The sequence below is a fragment of the Miniopterus schreibersii genome, assembly GCF_964146895.1.
Source record: "Miniopterus schreibersii genome assembly, chromosome: 2".
NCBI lineage: Eukaryota > Metazoa > Chordata > Mammalia > Chiroptera > Miniopteridae > Miniopterus > Miniopterus schreibersii.
In genome coordinates, this window is record NC_138102.1 from 24,029,717 (window position 1) to 24,054,093 (window position 24,377).

A 24,377-nucleotide genomic window follows, 5' to 3' on the forward strand; every position below is an offset into this window, starting at 1 on the left:
TTAGGATGATTTTTTTTATTTACAAAACAGGTTGATTCTTTTGTTTACAAAAATTACAAAAAAAATACTTTTAAAAAATAGAACTGGCTTCTCAGCCTCTTGGGAACTATTTTTAAGCAACCACGGAGTCAGATGGATCTTTTCATTTTAAGAGGTGTAAAGCGACATTTATCAAGGCTTCATGTCTTCCCCCAAGTCACGGCTCTGCACTGTCTCTGGGGGAAAGGACTCCCATCAGGCCAGCGTCTGCAGAAGCAGGATCTTCTCGTTGATGCAGAACCTGTGCAGCACCACCATCAAGTTTTCTCCACAGCGGGACACCTGGCGCTCCATGGCCAGGCGGAAATCCTCCTTCACGCCCTTGGTGATGCCCCGAGTGACCGTGTGGTGCCTGAGGGCAGCAACAGGGAAACAGACGGACACCATGGTTACCCCGGTTTCACAGGTCAGGGTCTCTGGGGTAGGAGTAAAGCCTACCTCAAATCTAAGTACAAGTAAGACATTTTAAAAAGAAAGGAAAGCCCTAACCAAACCTCCCCCTTTGCCCATTCCTTCTCAGACAGACTTAAAACTAGAGACATCTTTCCCACTCAAGAAAATAATATTTTAAAGATCTAAATGTTCGGTAAAATGTCACCGGCTTTGCTTCTGAACTCCTGTAGCTTTGAAACTATGCGTCTCCATGCTGACTTGTGCACAGTTCAGTTACTCTGGGCCAGCTGGGTCCAGTGCACACTGCAGGGGCAGCCGCAGGGAGGAGGGAACCAGAGTGGGGCCACCAGACTCAGCTTAGCACCTGGCCCCTCGGGGGGTGCTCCGGGACAGGCTTGGAAAGGCTCGGGGACTGCACAGGCCACGGGGTTACACGCACATCTCTGTCCCCATGCTGCCAGAACAGGACAGCTCCTCTAAGTGCTGAGCCCAGCCAGGCCCAGAGGCTCCTAAGACCTTAGTCTGGCACAGGTGGGAGAGAGAAGCACAGTCACTGAAAACAGCCAATGGCCTGCAAAAGCCACCTGGAGACCAGATCTGGGCCACGTGCTCAGGAGACCTGCATGTTGGTGGGAGGGTTGATGGGAGCACAAGCAAGGTCTCCAACTATACTCTTCAGGCTGTGCTTTAGAGAGGGAAACCACACAGGAAAGCCCAGGAAACTGAAGACACCAAAAGGAAGAACGGAAAGGAAAAATCTAGCAAAATTCAATGGGTTCAATGAAAAGGAAAGGAGTTTTAACACTAGTTCAGTAATTTGGTGGATTTAGACAAATAAAAGCCACCTCCACTCCCAACCCCCTACTGCCTCATGTCCCTCAGACGTAGTAACAGGGATAAAAATTAGATTTTTATGTGCTTGATTCAGCAGCACATATACTAAAATTAGATACTTCTGTATTGGCCAAAATAAAACTGTTGAAACTTAAAACTTGTATTATCATATAAAATAAGTACAACAAAGTCATAGAGTTGCAGTGCAAGAGAAGAAAAACACCAGCTTTGTTAGACCAGTAACGACATTACTGGACACGCTACAGTGCCCAGGAACTACGCAAACAGCAGTGCCGTGGAGAAAACACGCAGTTCTTGGTGGCCATTTCTAGTCAAGTCTGGCTGGTTCACTTGGTAATTAGGACACAGTGTCAGTGAGTCTGCGGCCATGAGTCCCACTGGGAACAGACACAGGCCTTTTTAGGCTGTCCTGAGATACTGTATTTCTGGGAGCCAGACTGCAACCCAAACTGAAGCCTACTCTCTGACCAACCGAAAGCTGGTATTTGTAGACAATAAAGGACATTGATGGTGCAAAGCAAACTCTCTTAATACTAGTAAAAATATAATAAACTATATCCTGCTGATCATGGTTCAATGGTATTATTTCCATATATAAAGAGCAGCACAACTGAATCATATTTCTATCAGAGCCTCTATCCCTCTGGTAAATTTGGATGAAGGAGAGAATTAGCTTTTGTGGTTTAACAACAGGATAAACCAGCTAATAAACGTGACATTCCAGCCTACCAAATATTTTCAACTCACAAAGGTAAGGTCTGAAAAATCAGTGTCGACGACAGGCAAGTACTGTGAGCTAAGGCCTGTTGAGACGAAAATCTTAACACTGGTCACGTGTATAAAAATTTAAGAGTGAACATTTACTTAAAATAAGCTTCAGCACCCTTCAATGTTTATAACCGTATGCCTCACGTTTTCTCAAAAGAGACAGTTCAGTGCCTAGAGTGCACTCAATCTGACACAGTTTTATATAACTTTCATTTTTTTCCAGATCCATAATGATTTTTAAATTGAACACAAAAACACTGGCAACTTATGGAAAAAAAATAAGAAATGTTACAATATTACAACCAGATGGTTTGCCAAGGAATGCAGAACAAATTAAAAAATAAAGAAAGCATGAAAAAGAGCACTGAGGAACAAAGAGCTGAAACCATGGGCAGTAAACATGTTGACAAAACAGCACACTATATGAGCAGGTGTTTTTCCACTTGGTACCTGTCAGCAGTCTGTATGCTGGGCTGAAGCACAGGTAAGAATTCCTGCTGCAGTAACCCCATGGGAGGGCTAGTAGGCCTTTAAAAAACAGCAAACGGCAGCATTCAAACACCCACACCGACTCACCCTGCACTGCAAAAACAACACTCCAGAGAAAATGCACAGGACGGGAAGCAGACTATACAGAAACCCTTTCACCGCCAAGGCCCCTGGCCGCAGCTCACAATAGGCCGCTGCAGGGGCCCGTCCACAGGCATCTTGGTTCCTGGTCCCCACGCTCAGCCCACTGGAGATTTGGCATAAAAAGCAACCACCGAGGAAGGGGAGGATGAGATGCAACTGAATGGCAGTGGGGAGGGGTGAACGTTTGAGAAGACGCGTTTTCAAGTCCAGCCTCCTTCACTCCACTCTTCTCGCGCCCACGCCAATCCTAGAAATAAACCTGGTGACTTGTTACCGTCCTTGACCGGACTGCAGCCCCAAATTGAAGAGGCCCTTGCAAGAGGACTAGAGGGGCTGGCAACGTTTTTGATAAAGGTTAAGTTTGAATTTCAAAAAAGTATTGAGAAAAGGAAAAATGGGGGGGGGGGGGGGAAGGAGCCTGGGACCCATGGCTTTGCAGAATTCTGTAACAACAAAGATTTAGTACATTAGCTGAGTGATCTCCTCATAGAATATTATTATCCACCCTATTCAGAGTATGCACAGGACACCGTTTCCCATTTCATCCAGTCTAATGCAACTAAGATACTGCAAATATCAGCACAGAAATTTTTCTCTACTTTAAAATACATAAGAGCAAAGTGTCTATGTAACGAATAAAGTGCTTATCCCTCCTGTGGGGCAGGCCCCAGGTGCCCCAGTGTTCGTACTGTACCTGCTCGCATCCCAGATGCCACAACTAGGGCGGACTCACAACCTTACCCAAGGGGAGGGGCTGTACACTGCGCACAACATCTCTGCCACTCAGCTGCAGGGGCCACCCACAAGGTCTGCAATGGCTTCAGAGGATTTGTTTGCAACCCAAGGGAAAAGGAATATAGATAGTTTTACTCAAGAGTTCATCGTACCTCAGTTGGCAAGAGTGCTCTGGCTTATGCAGCTCGCTTCTCCCGCTGGAGGTTAGGCATAAGTAATTGGAAATGCAGGCTTCAAATGAACTTTGAGACTCACACAGTGAAGACGGGGCAAATTCCTACAAGGTCAGCTCACTAAGTAATAATCCCTATTCCTGCTTTCTAACAGGTTTCCTACAAAGTTTAATGGTCTAGAAATTAAGGATTATATTGACCAAGGTGGGGAGCATGGAATTATCTCCCAAAAGCTTGCAAATGCATGCCGTGTATCCCTGCCTTATCCTAAACCTTTACAGTATTACGTGGGTGTCCAAACCTTGTCTTAGGGGTTGTCTGATGTACCTGTCACTGTTTAGCTCAGTAAAAACTGGCTAAAAAGGAAAGGTTCAGTATAATAAACTCTGAGATTCAACTGGTGATTTTTTGGCAATCCATTCTCTCCCACTTCCACAAACAGTTAAGCATTATCTAAGCAAAGTGAGAATCATCTGTAGGTTTAATCCTATGTAAATGGAGTTGGTTCTACTAAGGCTCTTTATAGTATGATAGTTTGTATGATGAGTGTTAATGGGAATTAACTAAAAAGCTATGCTTGTATACCCAGCCTCAAACCTAGAAAAGAAATCACAACATGAGAGGGGTTACGTAGGCTCCTATGTCAAAAAGGAATCTTCATTCTCAAACACTGTTAAGAATATTCTGAACCCCGCAATTATTTTCCCAGTTTGTATTCGGTCTTTGGAAAGTAAATGGAGATGGGAAGATGAGCGTGTCTAGTCCATCTTGCTGAAGCAACTGAATACATAAAAGTCTCGTGTTTAAAAAATAAATAAATAAGCGTTTGTTCTTTTATTTTAAATGTTTAGAATACTAATAACATTTATAAGATGAAGGACAAGAACCCCATGTAATCTTCCCATTGTTTAGACTGGATTCCACAAGATCCTACTATTGAGAGCACATGTCTGCTACGCACCAAATTACTGAGGTTACAGAAATCCAGGATGAACATCTCTGACCTCCCGCTCTTGACATTTCTAAGTCTACGAAGATTGGACAAGCAGTGGATATTTTTCTGTCAATGACTGAAAACTCGTTCATGTCACAAGTGAGGGAGAAAGGAAAACGTTTTCGGCCTAAGCGACACTTCCTTCTCCCTCTGGGTCAGTCTCCTGCAGTGACTCTAACGCTGACTTAAGACACGCTGACTATGCAGGGCGCAAAGGAGGAAGTATGAATATCACACTATGCGTGGCCTTTAAAGCACAGAGGATATATCATCCAAACTACAATGAGGATTGAAGGAGAGAAGCAAGATTTATGAACTATTTAAAAATCATCCATGGTCACTGACTTCCTCCAGGTGTGGGAGGGCATGCCTGAGACCAAGCACCCACCATCATTTCTAGGGCAGGTGTGTTCTTGGAGGCTGTAGACTGGGCTATTTTCCTTTGTGCTATATAAGCAATGAGGACTGCTTAGGTGGGCTTCAGTTCAATATTGAGATCCAAGTACAGTTTAGAAATAAAGACTATAGTTTTCCCAATGAATTGTCCTAATCTGGTATTTCAATTAGGCATAGCTTTTCTTTTTTCCCCCCCAAATGATTGTTTCTTTTATTGTAACTTTATTTAATGTTTTAATTTATCTTTATTGTTGACAGTATTATAGATGCTCCCCCCTCCAATGAAGCATGGCTTAATTAAAAGCACTCTATGTCTAATCAGACATTTATAGGCTCAGTCTGTAAATTTTGGAAAGGAAAAGATATCATGAATGAGACTTGTTTAGTGAAAAAGTTTCAAAAGTGACAGAAACACCCCAATTTAAATAATGTTTGATTAGAAATGTCGTGAAGGAAACGCCAAGCCTTTCAAAAGGTACTAGAATCAAATCTGCTCTTAAAAACAGAGACCAGGTTTGGATTCCTTTCTATTAAGCTTTTGAAAGGTAGAGAAATTTACATATTTCCTACAAGCACACAAAAGGTGAGCAGTTAGCATGGGGGAGCAAAAGACAGTCTGCTTACTTGATCAGCATTCCTTGGTTGGGTAGTAATTCCAGATGGATTTTCCCACCTTCCTGAGTTCTTAAGTAGGCAAATTCCTCCAGCATGTCAATATCTGCAGGCCAGATTCAGGTTAACCACGTGCAAGAACAGGACGCCCCATCTCTCGGATGAGGAAACAGCCTTGTAGTGACTGAGGAACTAACATCCCACTAACAGCTGTGGAGTCAGTACTGGAACCCAAGTCCGTCTCATTCCGAAGCTAATGATTCTTATACCAACCAAACTACCTCACAAAGATAAACATGTTTTTCACAGAGATGACAATCTAACATTCTATATGATTTACAAGAGCAAACTCTTCTGTTTTCTTAATAAGAAATGACAGAGGAGTTGGGGGTTTATATCCCCCCAAAAGGTAAGAACTATTGCTCTAGGCACTTGGACAAGGGTATTAGAATCCTCGCAATTAAAAATAATGCCTTGAGATAAGCAATAAAATAGAAACACCAAACTGATGCATAACCCTCCATTAAAAGTGGTCTTTCCCTAACAGTATGAAATACACCACTTATCACTGAAAGCGACTGTTCGGTAGGGCAGCATCTCTGGTGAGCACTCAGCATCAGCTGTGACAACTACCGGTGTACGGTGCAGACCTCCAACACTTGATCCCAAGGGATGGCCAGTGCCCCAGGAGGCCCTCTTCTGAGATGAAGGCCAATGAGCTATTATATTCTACGGCAAACCAGCCACTCTGGGCCTGTCAGGAACCTACAGGCTGTTACTTCAGGCATCTTGGGAACCTCCCCAGAAGTTGCTAGAAATGGAAAATGGAACAGAGTTGTTGACGTGCCTGATTCCTTACATGGCCTCTTCGAAGCCTTCTGTGGCTTTCATAAGACCAATGGCCACTGTCCCACTTGTGAACCCCATTCCTTCTCTTTTCCCCTCAATAGTGAAAACCACTATTTCTACCCAGAATGGTCCGTTCATTTTTGTAACATGTATTCATTAAAAAATAATAAATCAGAATTTCTTATGCTTAAACAAGAAAAAGGATACTTGTAACATAATTGAAAAAATTCTCATATTGGAAATTTCCTTGTTGGCAAATCTTATTGACAGCTTTCAAGAAAAGATTCTCTCCCCGCGGCCACTCCTGCTGAAGCAATACGATCACATGTCCCAGAGCCATGTCATCCCTGCTGTCCGTGAAAGCTCTGAGCTGCAAGACAAGGATTTATGCAGACACGGAAAAGGAAATCACGGGGCAATCTAAAATACAACAAATACCACTTCCTTAAAAAAAATGCTACTATTTGAAAATGCATGATCAAGGTCATCCGAGTAAGAAGGGAACAAAGCAGAAAACAAATCTGCCCTGCAAACACCGCACAACTGTCTACTCAGGAGGGGTCCTCACAGAGAAGCCTCGGCGCCCCCGCCGCCACGCTGTGTGAGTGGTGGCGGGCAGTGTGTTTACATGGGCACCGTGATGGGACCTGGACACGCATGGTGGGCCCAAAGCTTTGAATCTGGGAACAAGGGCAACAGAAAGCTGAGTGGTCTGTACAATGGAGAGAAGAACTGGGGGGATTTCTTTTAAGGAGACAGTCAGGGGAGGAGGGTGGACAAGAAGCCCTCTAGGAAGAGAAGGGATTGAAGCATGGACTTGGGGAGAAAGAAAGGCAGCGAGCAACACAGAAGGAAACAGCTGTGTGAACTGGAGAAACTGGCAAAGGACTTTTTGGTATAAATGAACAGCTATTCCTAAAATCACACTTTCAGTTGTTTCTGTCGCCCCAAGTGATTCTGATGACGAGTTAAGTTTGGCATAACTACTCTAACGTGAGACCCAATATTGTTGTTCTCTTGCTCATAAACCTGTCTAAGACTCCACAGAGCCTGCAGCTGAGGGACTGGTGTTCCTCCAAGCCCTTAACCTTTCCCAACTCTGCTGGGCCTTTGCTGGTTTTTCATCCTTATGCCTAAAATACTTTCACCCACCTTATGATGATAAATTCACCAGCCCTCTATGAACCCAACATTTATAATCCCTTCTTCTGTAGCTAAAATATTCTGAACTGCTTATTAACTCTATTTACTAAACACTGTTATAGGCAAGGTTATTTGCCTATTTGTTCCACTCTTATCTATAAACTTCTCAAGGATGGGGATCACTTCCTACTCATCTTTGCCTAGTACAGTCAATGCCCACGTGCTTTCCTCACCACACCAACCTGCACTTGCAAAGAAGTAAACTAACATTCATAATCAAGGTTCTCGAGTCATTCAGAGTCATCAGAACAATATTCCAAATTAAATTCCTTTCACACAAAATGAACTTTCCCACAAGTCAACTTTCAGCTTACCTTAAAACAAGCTAACATTAAATGCAGGCAGTACGGCATGATAGCCTTGCTGGTACAAGGCAAAAGCTTCAGGTCCGAACCTAACAAGAGCCCACAATATGCTTGTTACTATCAAACAAAACAGCTTTGAAAAGCAAATGTTTAAGATGCTTTCCGAAAAAAAATAAGATAAAAATAAGCAACAGTCACATGATTTTACAAATAGTTAAACCACAATTATGTTCAGTGGAGGTAAAATTGGTTTTTGAATGGTCTCTGAATTCCATTTATCAATCTTCTTTCCTAAACTTGCTGAATCTACAGATACATTGGGGATAATTGGTACGCTAACAATAGTGAGTCTTTTGATCTACAAATATGACTTTTTAAAAATTGATCTTAGAGAAAGAAAGGGAGGGAGGGAGGAAGCGAGAGGGAGAAGGCGAGGGGGGAAGAGAAAGAGACAGACAGACATTGATATGAGAGAGAAACATTGATAGACTGCCTCCCAGACACACTCCGAAAGGAGAATCGAACCAAAAACCTGGGTATGTGCCCTGACCAAAATCGAACCCGTCACCTTTCAGTGTACGAGACGATGCTCCAACCAACTGAGCCAAATCAGCCAGGGCTACAAACATGATTTTGGTACATCTTTCATTAAATTTATCCCTAAGTATTCTATGTTTTTTGATGGTATTCTATTTGGAGATTACTTAGGCTTTTCTATGTAGCCAAATATGTAGCTGTAAATAAAGGCAGTATTTTTCAACCTTTATGCCTTTATCTCTTCTACTTGCCTATTGTATTGGCTAGACTGTTTTGAATGAAGTGGTGAGAGCAGACACCCTTCTACTGTTGCTGATCTTGGGTAGCATTCAATATTTCATAGTTAAGTATGACAGTGGGGAAATTTCCTGCTATTTCTAGTTTGCTAAGATTTTAAAAATCAAAAATAATAAATGCAGCTATAATCGGATTCTGCCTATTAAGACAAGCATATGGTTTTTCTCTCTTCATCTGCTAATGTGGTGAATTACAGTTATTTTTGAATGTTAAACAGCTTTTGCATTCTCCGTATACTCGGTCATTTGTATTACCCTTCTTATATATTTGCTATATTTGATTGCTACTATTTGGTTAAGGATCTTGGCATCTATGTCCAGGATGGGTACTGGGCTTTAATGTTCTTTTCTTGTGTTGCTCTTGTTCGGTTTTGTTATCAGAGTTATGTTGGCCTTAAAAACTGAATTGAAAAGTATTCCCTCTTCCTCTATTTTTTCAAAGAGTGCAGGTAGGATTGGTATTTCTTCCCAAATGCTTGGTAGAATTCACCAGTGAAGCCATCTGGACCTGGAATTTTCTCTGCTTTGATAGATATAGGACATTCAGATTTTCCATTTCATTTTGTGTCTATTTTGGTAAGCTGTGTTTTTAGGGGATTTTTCCATTTCATCTAGATTGCTGAATTTATTGGCATAATGTTATTCATAACTTATTCTCCTTTTTAAAAAAGTTTTTTACTGTTGACAGTACTACAGGTGTCTCTCATTTTCTCCCTTTTTACCCTCCCATAACTTACTCTTCTAATGTCCTTGACTTCAGTGGGCTCTGTAGTGACATTCCCTCTTTCACTCCTGATATTGGTAATTAGTGTTCACTTTCTTCCTGATCAGTCTTGTTAGGGGTTTATCAAGTTTACTAATTCTTTTCAGAAAACCAACTGTTGGCTTTATTAATTTTCTCTATTTCATTGATTTCTGCTCATATTGTTATTTCCTGTCTTCAACTTTCTTTGGGTTTAATGTGTTCAACTTTTTCGGACTTTTAAAGTGAAAATTTAGATCAGTGACAGTGAATCTTTCTTCCTTTCTTATATAAGCATTACAACTAAATATCTGTAGTTTTCAAGCAACGTGCAACTTGAAGTGCAGCTCAAAATAGCCCAAGAGATATATGTACGAGATACTTCCCTAACCGTCTACATGTTTTCCTAAAATTGGTAAAGGAAGGAAAAGGAGTTCAGAATTGAAGTGATAAAAAACTCAAGAAATAAAGAGAATTTGGAAGAAAGAGACTATCAGAGCCAAGAAAAAGCTTGAAGAGGGATTAACTTTTTATACACTTTGTCAAGCCCTGAAGATCAAACAGTATTATCTTATAAGGAATTACAAAAATTTCCCAGCCTTGGGTCCTAAAGCTATTTTTACAATAAAAATAAAACTTGTCACTGTACCTTTTCTAAATTTGGGCTTTATTTTTGAAGGTTCTTCCTGTGATTTGCCTCCATCTTGAATGGGGAGCACCATGTAGCACATCAAATCCAGGATTTTTTCACATGTCATCTAAGGAAGATAAGGAGAAGGAGCTAATGTGACATTTTCTGAAACTGAAAGCAAATCGACACTAAACTATCTGCATACAATGGGACGTGTGTACACAGAGGTCTGTGGCAGTGCCTCGGAATTCTTTAAGTGGCCATTACTGTTTGCTCAACATGCAGATAAAGTAACAGTAAGATGAAATCTATGTACTAGACCTTTGAGGAAATAATAACTCATCCTCTGCTGTTAAAAAACACACATACACACAAAAACTTACAAAGTCATCAAGTACTAATCAAACTACCAAGGTGTTAAACAGCATAGTGGCACTCAAAAGAGGTATGTCCCTGTCTTTAAAACATTTACTAACTCACTGAATAGAAAAATTAACAAAATAGGGCATATAGTATGAATTGAATTCAAACATTTATTGAGTATTGCAGCCGTGCAAACTACTGCGATAAGCACTGTGAGAGAGATCCAAGGTAAAGAACACTGCCCCCACCCTGGGTAGGAGGGGCTCACAACCATGCAGGGAACATCTGTTCCTGCCACCCCCCATGAGGTATCGTCATTGTGAAAGAGAGGGACTCTGAGGTTTGGACAAGCTAATATAAGTCCTCATTTCCCACTTAGTAAAAGCCCCTTCTGTTCAGTACATCAGTACTGATTCCACTCTGAAGGGATTTCAGGCAAGAAAGTAAAAAAGAAAAAGAAAACAAAACGAAAAAGATCATCCTCCAACAAAATGGAATAATAATAAAGCACCGAAGCCCAATTTCAGGGAAGCTATAAGAAAGAGAAAATTAAGAAAAACAAAATTACCATGATTTTCCAGCAGATTAGGTAATAAATCTGGGCAGAAAGACCAAATTTCAAAGTGAACATGCACAGAATTAAAAAGCCACTCAGGGAAAAGGAGGAAGCCCAGGGTAGCTGAGTGCGCCTGAGGGTCCGCACAAGGTATACAGTACTCACTCTGTACTCTCCCAGGGCAAAGTGGCAAGTGGCGAGCTGGATGAGCGCCCTCTGATGCTCCAAGGTTCCCTGTCCTGTGATCTGAGGCTGAGGAAGTGAGCCCTGGAGAGCTGCTAAATGATGCAGGCTGGCTATTGCCTTTTTATATTGACCCTTAGAAAGATGCAGCAGAAAGAAGGGAGAAAACACTGCCATTAAGAAAGAAATGTCTTGAGTTAACTAAGCAACCAGCAAGTAACTACAAATAAGGTACCTTTGCTTGATCATCCACGGAGGAACTAGGAGGCTTAGTAAGTCTTTCTCGCCTTAATTCTTAAGACTAAACAAAATAATACAAGCCCTTAGATAAAGTACATTTAGAATATACCATTTCTCCATCAGTACTTTACTACTAATGCCACTTCTTTTATGAAGGATGGAAGCAGCAACCTGTCCATTTCAACAACAGAGGCTGGAAGCTCTCCATCCCATTAGTGGATTATCTGTTCTCCCCATTCGAGGTATAAGCAGCTCAGGACAGCAGAGCAAGGCAGAGAGACTCCACCAAAGAGGGGGAAGGGGAGAAGTATCCATCCTTTATTGAAAAGCAAAAATCTTACTTTTACAAAGGAATGGACTGGACATACCAAAAGTAACACAGAAGTTGCAGCCTTGCCATCTTGGAGTTATTATGAGATGAAAGTGGACCACAATTCCCCCGCCACTGAGACAGAACATCTGTCTTCGGAGCGCGGACTAATAGTCCACAGAGGGACACACACAGCCTGCAAGCTGAAGGCTCACAACATTCATCCTGTACAGGCACGGGTGCTTAAAGTCTACATGACTCTACCTGATAGATGATCATATCAGTGAGGAAGATTCTTAACCAGAGCCAAGTATCCGTCTTCCATGCCAAACAAATTCTTGTAAATTCTGAATGAGAATCCAAAGCAAATTTAAAATATGTAACAGAATCAGAAAACAAAACTAATGCCCGGCCGCCATGACTCAGCAGTTGAACATTGACCTAGGATCCAGGAGATCGCAGTTCGAGTCCCAGTCAGGACACGTGCCCAGGCTTCAGGCTCAATACCCAACAGGGGGCGTGCAGGAGGCAGCCAACCAATGACTCTCTCATTGATTTTTCTCTCCCTCTCCCTTCCTTTCTCTGAAATCAATAAGAATATATTTTTAAAAACCCCACAAAAAACAAAACTAACAAACCCAGCAAAAGAGAACAACAGTCAGAGAGACAAATAAAGAAACTCTAACTTTAGAGTTGATTTCTAAAACAATGGTCTATAACGTCAAATAGATAGTAAAGTTAGAACATAATACTTATCAGTAATATACAAGCATATTTTTATTAGGCCCCAACATTCACTGAACATGTACCATGTGCCAAGAACTGTTCAAAATGCTTTTCACATATTACCTTATCTTTTAAATTACTTTGCTTTACCCCAAAAAAGGTCACTTTATTTTTACCCAGTTACCATACATACTAGGCGACACTGAGTTTTACTCATTTTAAAAAAAGACAACTTGTAGCTAAAGGAAAAGTCACATACATGTTCATAATTCTAGATGTAACAGGAGAAACAGAATGATGCTCTATTTACTTAGAAAATACGGCCAAGGGCTCTGTATGGGCATGTGACAGGAGCAGGCCAGGGCATGAATGCCCACTGGCTAAAAGGAAGTAATGGGCCTAGACTCCAAAGGACAGTAAACACAAGCTGGTTAGCAAACTGCTGGTCACTTCTAAGAAATGTTGACATACTTAATAGTTTAATAGTACTCAGATAAAACACCCTAGTTTTATCTCTATACTTAGAAGAGGTTTTCAGGTAGCAGAGTTAATGCAGATGAAAAACAGCATTACCTTTTGTGTTCTTAGTTAGATGTGGCTTAAGGAAAATACAAAGCAATAAGACAGGACAATTAGAAGCACAAAACAAACCAACCCAGGAAGAAGAAAGGCTGGCAATACAAATTTTAGAAGACCTCAAACTCTCCCTTTACTTCACCCCCACCCTGACTATAACGCACTCTCAGGGCAGAAGCTAAGGAGTAATGGTTATTGAACATTAATAACTGAGCAGGTATCTTACTCAAAATAATCCTAAAATATGTGTAAACTACTATAATCAACCTAATTAGCCATAAATGATTTGACATTTCAAGTAGAATAATTTTTTTAGCATAATGACTTTATATAAAAAATTAAACAGCACTAATACAACAAGCATATTCTTACCCTTGTCAAGGAATTCTAGGGAGTAGAGCAACTCCCAGCTCTCCCTGGCCAACTTAAAGCTTTCTAACACTTCAATCGAGTTAGTAAGTTCTGCTTTATTGATGACAATGTGACGATTCCTTCCTTTTGCTGAACAGTCCTCATCGTCTGAACTCTGCTTAGAGAATGTAAAGAACACGATTAATTTAAAGTTATAAATATAGTTATATGCTGAAACACCATTATCTTTATTGCTGCAAATTCTAGTTATTATATGGATTTTATTTTTTTCTATTTTAATTTTTTAAAATTTGTTTTTGTTGATGTCAGAGAGAGGGAGAGACAGAGAAACATCAATGAGGGCGAGTCATTGACTGGCTGCCTCCTGCACGCCTCCTGCTGGGGACTGAGCCTGCAACCTGGGCATGTGCCCTGACGGGGAATTGAGCTTCAATCTCCTGGATCCTAGGTCGATGCTCAACTGCTGAGCCATGCCTGCCAGGCTATTATATGGATTTTATATCAAAAGATAATGTGCGTATAATAAATTTTTTTAATTTAACAATTTAGCTTTAAAAATTAAAATAAATTTTTTACCTTTTTACTCTCACACGTTCAAGTTTTACTTTTGTTTTCTTAAAAAAATTTTATTGGTTTTAGAGAGAGGAATGGGGGGAGAGAGAGAGAGAGAGAGAGGGAAATAGATTTGTTGTTCCACCTATTTATGCATCATTGGTTGATTCTTGTATGTGCCCTGACCGGGGATCAAACCCACAAACTTGGTGTATCAAGTCAATGCTATAACCAACTGAGCTAGCCAGCTAGGGCCAAAGTTTATGTTTTTCTGATGGTAAATTCTAAGCTTCTGTTAGCTCCAGAGTAAAGTCATGGAGTTAAAACTTCCAATAATTTAAAAACATACCAATGTTGTAGAAGCCAAAAATTACATTTTTACAGAGATACAGCTTAAGTAGTGTCTGTTTTGTAGTTTACTTTCCTTTCAACATGTGACATTATTTAGTTTGCTTCCACATAATAGCTTGTCATGCAGTGGAATAAAATTAAAACCTGAGTCCTCTAAAAATAAATCAGTTAAAAAGGTATAAATAACTTACACCAAGGTTTCTCAACCTTGGCACTACTGGCCTTTTGGGCTGGATAATTCTTTGTTGGGGGGGTTTTCCTGTGCATTGTAGAATGTCTAGCAGTTAACCCTGCCCTCTACTCACTAAATACTAATAGCAACCCTTCCCTACCCAGCTATGACCACCAAAAATGTCCTCAGATACTGCCAAATGTCCCTAGGGGACAAAATCACCTCTACTTGAGAACCACTGATTTATACAGTAATCACATTTTATAATAATTAGAAGACCTAAGCTTTTTCAATTTAGCTCCATGGCCATATTTTACAAAGATTAATTTCTCGTAAGCCATAAACACACAACCTGTTAATAATCATACTGGAAAGGATTACCATGGGCTTTTCTCTTCCTTCCGCCAGTTTCCTCTTTTTATGTATGTGTTTATTACGATCAATTTCTACATCACCATACACGTTTGATACATCTTCCAGGAGGACCAGTGGGACTTGGCTCGGAGCATTAGGACCTGCAGGTGGGGAAAACACCAATACTTAAAAACTCAGCAGAAAAAGAACACTTACTATCAGGTGGAAGTTTACGCAGCTTTCATGTGAAAATATAGGTCACTAAAAAATATGTTCAGTGTTACCCCAATCAGAAAAGCAAACCAGTATATATGTATAGAAAAAAAGACAGTACAAATATACACCAAATTGTTAACAGAGGTTCTCCCCTCAGTGGTGGATTACAAATGAAAGTTCCTTGTTCGTATTTGTTCTCATGTATCTACAAATCTTTTACAATAATCATGAACCATAAAATTACCAAAAAACGTAAGGCTACAAAGTTACATGTACATTATGGTTACAAATTCCAAACAAATCTAATATTTGAAAACACTATAAGGCAATACACAAAAATGAGAGCTGTGTTATACTGGGAGAATTATGGGAGATTTTGCACTTGTATTTTTCACATTTTCTAGGATTTATGTGCATATATATTATTTTAAAAATCAGCCTATTGCATAGTCTTTATGAAATTACCTCAATATTTTGCTACATCTGTTGCTTTTTCAAAATAGAGGCATTCAATATCTGTATTTCACAGTACCACTAAACCTTTGATATAGAAATTTTTAATGAAAATGTACTTACATAAAAACCAACAATAACTTTAAAAAAAACCCACTGGCATCACCCCACAATTACCTGGACCCAGGAACAATGTTAAGGTAAACATTTTCATCTTCCTCACTACCCCGCTGAGGCCAGCATTTTGGGACACTCTAAAATTCTTAAACCAACCTTGGAAGAGAGATGGCTGTATGCTGTTGACATACTGGAATGCATTCTTAAAGAAGACCAACATAGTGGAATAAACCACTTGGTTTTTGTATTTTGCATGAGCTTCGTTATCAAAATTGTTCATGTATCTGCAGAGATCCTTCATTCTATGCAAAATATCACCGTAGCTTCTGAAAGATGAAGAATGATAAAACTTACTTAATTATAGAGAAATGCTCCAGTAGAACCATTACATTTACCAAATGTAGCCTTAGGCAGGTAAAACTATTCTTTATTGTCTGCATATAGATGCAAATTCTCCTTCTGAATTAGAGCAGTGATCAGACCAAGATTTTATGACACAAACATGCCAAGTAGCTTCTCTTTCCTCTGAACATCAAGGAGTACTTCAAACTCAGCATTATCTTAAGAGTTCCTATTTCTGTTGGGAATCTTTTAATAAAGTGATAAACTACCCTCTTTTGCATAAATACTGGGTGTTATAGAATCTGCCCAAAGAGAAGTGTACCTATATACTAGATGCTTGGGGAAAAAAGTGTTTTTGTTTCTTAGGCTCTGGAGATTATGCTGTCAAAGATTTGGTAGGTAATTCTAGAAATGAACAGGTTTTTTACCGTCTTCCTTTATCCATCTGCCATTCACATCTCATTCCAACAACATTCAAAATCTTAAACAACCTCTCCCAAGGGTCCACAATCTGGGACGATTTTTCAGTCAGTCCTTCTATTATGTACTTCTGAGAGCTACGTTTGCTAGGCGACATTAAGTCAGATGTTTCTTGGGCACCTGAGATGTGAGAAAAGAAACAGCCTGCAGTTAACGTTACTACTTAACTATTTATGTGGTACTCAATAGAGGAAAAAGTCTAACTCCTTACTCAAAAAGCTAGAGCACAGAATCTCAACATGATATGCATTTTGTTCAAGGACCCACGACTGGCCACTGGGATAGTAGGAAATGACTTCTGAGCTGTATACATGTATAAAGCTCAGTGTACGAATGTTACAGTTCAGCAAGTTGGCTCTTTCAATGAAGGGGTAACATTAGTTCCAGAAAAGTGTCATCTCTTAACTGCAGTAATTTTTTTCTAGAAACCATCTTTTAAAAACACTGTGAAACTGGTATGTATCCAGAGGAGAATATTCAGAATGATGAGGGGTTTCTGACTTTGCAATTTTACTAAAGTCTGTCTGAACAAAATTGTAGGACATTCCCACTTACCTTGATGCTGACTCTCTATCTGAGTAGACCTAGTGACATAATTGATATAAAATTCAGCTGCTTTGTTCAAGTACTTGTATAATAAATTGGCAGGCAATCGAACGTCATGGTTGTTAATTATTAGCGGAAGGACATCACAAACTGTTGACCAGGAAAAATAAGGAAAAAAACGATTAAGTTGTCTGTCTATCCTAGGGTTCTGGCAAAAACAAGATTTATTTTCGAGTTCACTTAATGCAGTGCCTAAAATGTATAGGGGAAAAAAACTCTCATGGCACATTTATTTGAAAACTGCAGCGTGGAAGCACACCAGTGAGTGAAGTCAGCGAGCAAACACGGGCAGATTCTACACTGTTCTTATACTGGGTGATAACTCCAATGTTTATTATCATGCTTCGTACTTAAGTATACAGTCACACATATTCTTTTGGAGATACCAAGTATTACATAATAAAAACAATGGCCTGATCTCTGAAATGATCCTTACCCCTGCATATTCTACTTACCATAAGGAATTACTACAAAATACAATTTTTCTTACCAAATAGTTTTCTAAAGCAGTTAACAGGCGATTCTTGTTCCTCCATAGTCTCAGCTTCCAGTAGTGCCTCCCCCAGCCCAACCTGTTTCAAAATACATTTAGTCATTTAACTGTGTTAGTTTAAGACATCAGAATTACAGGAAGAAACAGGGTATTTTTTTATTTACCACATAGTTTGTATATTCAAGTTTCCCCAAGAAACAAATATTCTCATTTTAAAGACTAGAAAACAAAAGAACATCAGCAACACAGCACAGAAGGGAACCCCAAATTCACCTGGCAGACCCATTGTCTAGGTTATTTTCCTCTGAACTGGTAATATAAAAATGCTAACAAAACATGTAAGAAACTTAAAGGATGCATAGGAACCAGAGTTAGAATGATTACAGAAATGTAGAGATTTTTCTAAGAAATGTGGGAACTAATTTTATTATCTACATCAAGACGTGTTATACAGATGAAACTCTCTCAACAGTTGTCTGGAGTAGCCAGTCATACAGCCTGGGCGAGGCTGGACAGAACTGTTGGAGTTTTAAGGCCACCTTTCCATTACCGATGCTCCAGCATAGTAGAAAGTCAGCTTATCAAAATCCACCAAGATGTCTGCAGTATCTTCCTTGTGACCACTTAGGATGCACAAAGTTGGGGTGGGACAATGTGAAAGATTACACAACACAGAAGGTTTAGTCGGAGTAATGAAGAGGGAGTGTACTGGGTTGAACAGTGTCCTCCCAAAATTAATGTCCACCCAGAACTTCAGGATGTGATCTTATACAGATTTTACCTTATAAAAAAGTAAGCTCTTTATAGATACAATTAGTTAAGATGAGGTCATACTGGATTAGGGTAGGACCCAAAGCCAATGACCTTATCAGAAGGCCACGTAAAGACACAGGGACACAGACACACAGGAAAGCAGGCCATGTGACAAGCAGGCAGAAATTGGAATGATGTAGCTGTAAGCCAAATAATGACAAAGATTGCCGGTGACCACCAAAAGCTAGGAAGCATTAATGACTTGAACCCTAACTCTCCCACTTACTAGCTATGGGAAGTTACTAACATATTTAAGATTCAGTTTCCTCATCTGTAAAGTGGGTACTACCTACCTCAAGGGGTCTGTGGAGAACAGAAGGAGATTCCTAACACTTCCCAATGCCTTCCAGTAGTACCCAGTTATTATGGATATAAGAAAAGGGCATGAACACAGGCAAAAAAGTGTCCACAGGGCAAAAGCACATGGAAAGCATGTCTGTTAAGAATATAAACTATGAAAACAAACAAACAAAAAAAGAATATAAACTATGGCTCTGATTAAAATTCAAACACATTGTTGAATACAATGAAGTAAGATTATCTTTTAAAAACTTTATAGACTGCAAATAAAGACAGTTTCCATTGGAAATTCATAGTTAGATGACAGCAACATCCTTTTAGCTTTACTGACAAAGATTCCTTGATTTAAGTTCAACCTTTTTTATTTTTTTAAATATATCTTTATTGGTTTCAGAGAGAGGAAGGGAGAGGAGAAGAGAGAGAGAGAAACATCAATGATGAGAGTCACTGATCGGCTGCCTCCTGCACGCCCCCGACTGGGGATCAAGCCACAACCCAGGCACGTGCCCTGACCAGGAATCGAACCCAGATTGCCTGGATCCTAGCACAATGCTCAATCACTGAGCCACACCCGGCTGGGCTAAGTTCGATCTTATCCTGTGTATATATGGCTCCTAACCATATGGGTGAATCTGGTGATGAATTTTATTTTCTCTTAAGAAAAAGCAAAGGATCGAATCTTACCCCATGTTGCACCACTGTTTCAGGGAAGCGTCTCAAAAGTAGAAGCAACATTTCTGATCGTTCCAATGTGTTGAAGCATTGTTCCGTAACCTTAAGTAACATTTCACACTGGACCCGACCGGGAAGAGTTTCAAATAAACCTGTACACAATACATTACATTTTAAAAAGTTCCTTTCAGAAAGAACACTGAGGCAAAAGTAGAAGTAAGACATTTTTATATACAGAACAATAAATACTATATGAAGAATCACTGTTGTTGGGCTTTGACTGCAACCTGGCAGGCTTTTGAGTCAGATAGTACTGGGAACAAGATATTTGCCAAATGACCATAAAAACCTTTTTGGGATCCAGAAGACAAGAATGGTATGTGTGAAGGGTCATAACAGTGCTTTTTGCTGGCTGAGATAAAGAACATGCACTTATTTAAGTGGAAACGACCTAAACCATCTACTTTCTTTTTTATCCAGAATTTGAAATCTTTGGCTATAGCAACCACACAGAAAGTTCATAAATGATGAAAAGCTTCCCTACTGTTTTGTGGAGATCTGCCTAATCTACAGATGCTTTCTAATTGCCGTTAAACCTGTTAAAAATATATTCACTTCCCCGGGCTAACTGACAAGTCCACATCCTTTAAGGAAGCTTACAGGACTCTAAGCAAATGCTTCAAGGACCAAGTGACATCATTTGTACAGACTTCTGTTGCCAAGAATAAAACATACATACGGGTACCAATAATACAGATGTGACTTTTCTGTGAAATTACTATATTTAACTTGGTATTTCAGAAATGGAAATTTATTCGTCGTTATAACTCCATTCTTACTTCTTAAAAATTGGGTTTGTTTATCCTGTGAATCGTTCCTTAATGCTGATGTAATAATGCTGATTTCTCTCCATACCACCGGCTGATCTGGGAAATTCACAAACCTAGTTTTAAAATGAATGCATTAAATTAAAATGTCAGATTTTTATATAGTATACAACAAAGAAAAGAACATTAGCATTTGGATAAAAACACATTGTTTGTTATTTCAAGTGAATACACAAATGTACCAAAAGAAACCAAAATAAAGATATAAAAATAAAAAGTAATTTTAAAATATGAGGGTACCCACAAAAGTTTTTAGAGATTTTTATACATGAAAAGATAAGTTATCATGTGTAAAGTACTTCTAAATATCAACAAGAAAAAAACAGTACCCAAAGAAAAACTAGGCAAAGGGAAACCACAGAAAAAATACAAACACCCAAAGAGAACATTCGAAAATATACTGTTTTATTAGTAATGTAATGGAGACAATTATTTAAAAATAGCAAAATACCAGTTTCTTCTATCACACTGGCAAAAATTTAAATCTGAAAGAAAGTCAGATAATATCCATTGTTGGCAAAGGTATGGGAAAATGGGCACTCATACACCATTAGTGGAAATGTAAATTGGAAGTATTTTTTTGGAGAGTAATGTGACAGTGTACCAAAATTTAAAACGTGCATACCTTTCACTACAAAAATCCATGTATAATCTGTCCTGCAGAGAATACCAACATATGCGTACAAAAGTGCCTACTGACACTGTAATTTCAAATAATTGGAAACTACCAATACAAGAGTGGCTATGAAATGCTATGCAGACGTGAAGAATGAGGTAGATCTCTACCTACTCACGTGGAAAGGGATCCATTACAGTGGGTGAAGGAAGCAAGCTGCGGAATAATCAGTATGATCTCGTTTTTGTAATCCCCCCCAAACTTATTATATGCCTTGTGTGTATGTGTATTATACACACAGACAAAGCTTAACTCTGGTTGAATTTAGGGGGGGACTTTCACTTTTTATTCTGTATACTTCAGGACTGTTTCAACTTTTACGTAGAGCATGTATTATTTCCAAACGAAAATAAAATCTTGGACAGCACAGTTTAACAAGAAACTTAAGACTTCTCTGCAGAAGGCATGCCAGCGATGAACGGAGGGCCTAGACTCAAGTCTAGGTAAGCCTCAGGCAAAAGGGACATGGATGAACTTGAAGCTCTCCCCCCAGTGCCCACGTCACAGACAGAAACAAAAACCTCAGGACAGACCCAGGGCAGGAGGAGCTGAAGTCCAGGGTCCCCACTCACATGTCGTACAGCAGCCTCCCCGCGGTGGCCGTCCGCTCGGCGTTCCGCTCGATGGTGTACATCTCATACTGCAACACAGGGCAGACCCCGGGTCACGCCCTCCGCCCGGGCTGCGGGAAGCTCACCGCCTCCACCCGGCGCGCCCCGCCCCGCCCCGCCCCCGCTGCGGGAGGGTGAGCCCGGGAGCCAGCCATCACCGGGTGACACCGGGCCACAGGGCTCAGGACTGTGACCTCAGGCTCACTTACAAGCCCTGGGCACCCGGGATTAGTGGAATAATGTTTCAGAAGTAGCAGGCGCTGAACAAACGGCTGCCATTGCGATGAATGAAGCACCGAATGGCCTTTCCCCGTGGCGTCGAGGCGCCCTCCCCGCGCACGCGGCGCCGCACCGCACGCCACGCCTCCCAGACCCGACCTCCGGCGGGCTCGCCGCGTCTCCAGGTGCCGGCCCCGCTCGGGGCAGGGCCGGGGAAAGGTGTGGGAGGACGGGGCGGGGAGGAGGGCGCCAGAAGCGGGAAAAGGAGAGGGCGGGGCGCGCCGGGCCGGAGGCGGCCAGCCCCGGGCGGCCGGCGCAGCGAGCGGCTCGCACCTCCCCAGGCGGCTGCGCGGGGCCTGCCCTCACCTGGATGTTGAAGTCGGCGGGGTAGAGGCTGCGGGCCGTGATCAGCCACGCCTTGGCTGCCCACAGGTCCTGCTGCACCAGCTCCCGGGCTCGCTGCACCAGGAACTCGCAGTCACCCTGGGCCGACATGGCCCACGAGGTGTCTGGCCGGCGGCCTGAAGGGGCCAAACCTTCCGGCTTCGGGGACGCCGCCACCGCCGCTGCCGCCGCCGCCGCCGCCGCCGCCGGGGAGGCTACTGCGCATGTCTGGGGTCGCCCGGATGCCGGCGGAGTGGATCGGGAAGACCTTTCCGGGTTTTGTGAGCAGCCGCCGCCTGTGGGCTCTCGGTTCCCGCCCAGCCCCTTCCTTCTCTGCAGAGCTAGTGTTTTTTGTACCGATTCTTCCAGGTCACTTCCAAAATCTGGAGAAGTGGAGTTTTTCACCCTGGTCAAGCCAGAGAGCATGCGCGGGAGCCTGCAGTCGCTAGGCTACGTTTCCCGGTGCTCCCGGCTTCCCCGCGCGCGGCAGGTTTCGGAAGGCGCCCGGAGACCGGCGGTCCCGGGTGGCGGGCGGGCGGCCCCTGGGTTTCCCCGAGGCTTGGTTCCCGCGACCAGGCTGGGGAGAAGTTTGAGAGGAAAAAGCAGAGGGCGGTCCGGGAGGCGGCGGGAAGGATCCCCGCGGGCCCGGGCCGGGTGGAGGCACCGGCCTCTGGGTCCCTACCCGGGAGTCGGTTTAGCGGTAAAGGCTGGGCGCCGGGGACGGTGCTCGGCGCGGACGGGACTGTGACGCCAGCCTCTGGCCTTGGTGCCTTTTACCGAGCCTAAGTGTGTCCACGTTTTATTGTTGCGCCTTCATTCGCTGGTTTTTCCAGCAGGCATTTATTGAGCGGTCGCTGTCATTGGTGCTTAAAAAAAGCTTTGCTACATCCTGTGGGAGCTACAGAGGGATGGACCTTGTCCCAGCTGCCCCAGCAAGGATCTGCAATGCTGTGGACGTGTGACGTACAGAAGAATATGCCAGTTTAAGTATCTCCTCCGACCAGAATCAATGTCATTCTCTCAAAAACTCCAGATTTGTTTTCTGCTGGAGGGAAGGGAAACGAAATCATCTCCGCGCTCCCTGGAGGCCGCAGTTCTAGAGCCAGAGGAAGGAGTATTTGCCCCATAGGAAGACTGTACCCGAGGGTGGGTTCCGAATAGTTCATTAGAGTTTTCAACTCAAGTTCTGTACACAAAATTTTCAGCAAATTCTATTACCACTGATAACTTCCATTTAAAATTAGGAGCTTAAGGACTCAAAACTGATTTGTCTGTCAAAAAAAAGAAAAAAAGAAATTACTATGTACTTATATACATGAAAATTATAAATATTTTAAGTAAATGTGAATGTATACCATTACTATGTATGGTTATATGTAAAGTATAATATAGATTTACTATTTATAATAAATTATAAATCTTAAAAGTTAGTGTTGAGTTAGTGTGCTATTTATTTATTTGTGTTAGTGCATTAGTTTTAGAAACAAAAAGGGCAGCCACAAAGCAACACAATGTAAAGTGCCAGTTCCATCAAATCATTAATGTCCAAGCTCTTTTGTGTTATTTTACTTATTGTTCTGTTCTAAAAATGGTAACATTCAATATCTTCCCCTTTACTCAAAACTTTAAAATTTTATTTTGTCTCATTGGTATCCTCAGAGGCATCTTTAGGTAGGATTCAGTGCATTTACTTCAGTCATTCTGTGATATAGCAACTGTATTAGCACTCGAGGAAGCATTATGGTTCCAAAGGTGCTAATGTTCTCTGATTATGCACAGGAATAGCCTAATTTTGTGATCCTTTGTAGGCTAGGAAAGCTCAGTGATAAAATTTTTTTTGGCTTTGTAGAAAAGAAGGTAGAAAATTGAACTTAACAGATCAGGATAACTTTTCTCTTATAAAGGGAAGGTCATAAAAACAGATTATAGTCTTAAATATTTTTTCATTATTTTATTGATTTTAATGTGCAAAGTTTATGTGGGATTTTCAAATGGAAAAACAACTGATTTGATCATTAATCTTTATGTTTGGAATTACCAAAACAAAAAACAAAACTGTACATTTGCCCCTGAATCTTTAGTTCTCTAGTGTTCTATTAGATAACAATTGTAAATTACATTTTTAAGTCCAGGGACTAAATCAGGGAACTCTGGATGTATTTTAGATCCCAATCAGTTGAGATTGCCTCTGT

The 24,377-nt window shown here is 41.2% G+C and overlaps 1 protein-coding gene across 10 annotated transcripts; it reads right to left on the bottom strand.

The window, feature by feature from the left end:
* On the bottom strand, positions 1-23,455 carry INTS10 (integrator complex subunit 10). 10 transcript variants are annotated; one of them, XM_081130042.1, is made up of 19 exons: positions 22,168-23,455; positions 21,544-21,611; positions 20,248-20,351; positions 19,421-19,560; positions 17,621-17,702; positions 17,080-17,220; positions 16,473-16,644; positions 15,859-16,028; positions 14,944-15,077; positions 13,488-13,641; positions 12,078-12,160; positions 11,246-11,398; positions 10,180-10,288; positions 7,965-8,044; positions 6,655-6,817; positions 5,611-5,704; positions 3,408-3,506; positions 2,506-2,574; positions 154-391 (listed from the first exon to the last, which is right to left on the bottom strand). In XM_081130042.1, exons 1-19 carry the CDS (start codon positions 22,609-22,611, stop codon positions 235-237), a joined length of 2,616 nt encoding a protein of 871 aa, XP_080986168.1. In that variant the 5' UTR covers positions 22,612-23,455; the 3' UTR covers positions 154-234. The 10 variants fall into 10 exon arrangements, with proteins under 10 accessions (XP_080986169.1, XP_080986167.1, XP_080986173.1 ...); XM_081130043.1 differs by lacking the exon at positions 3,408-3,506 and having other exon boundaries at positions 1-391; positions 2,506-2,583; XM_081130041.1 differs by lacking the exon at positions 3,408-3,506 and having other exon boundaries at positions 1-391; positions 2,506-2,583; positions 13,488-13,644.
* Positions 23,456-24,377: the final 922 nt, after the last annotated feature.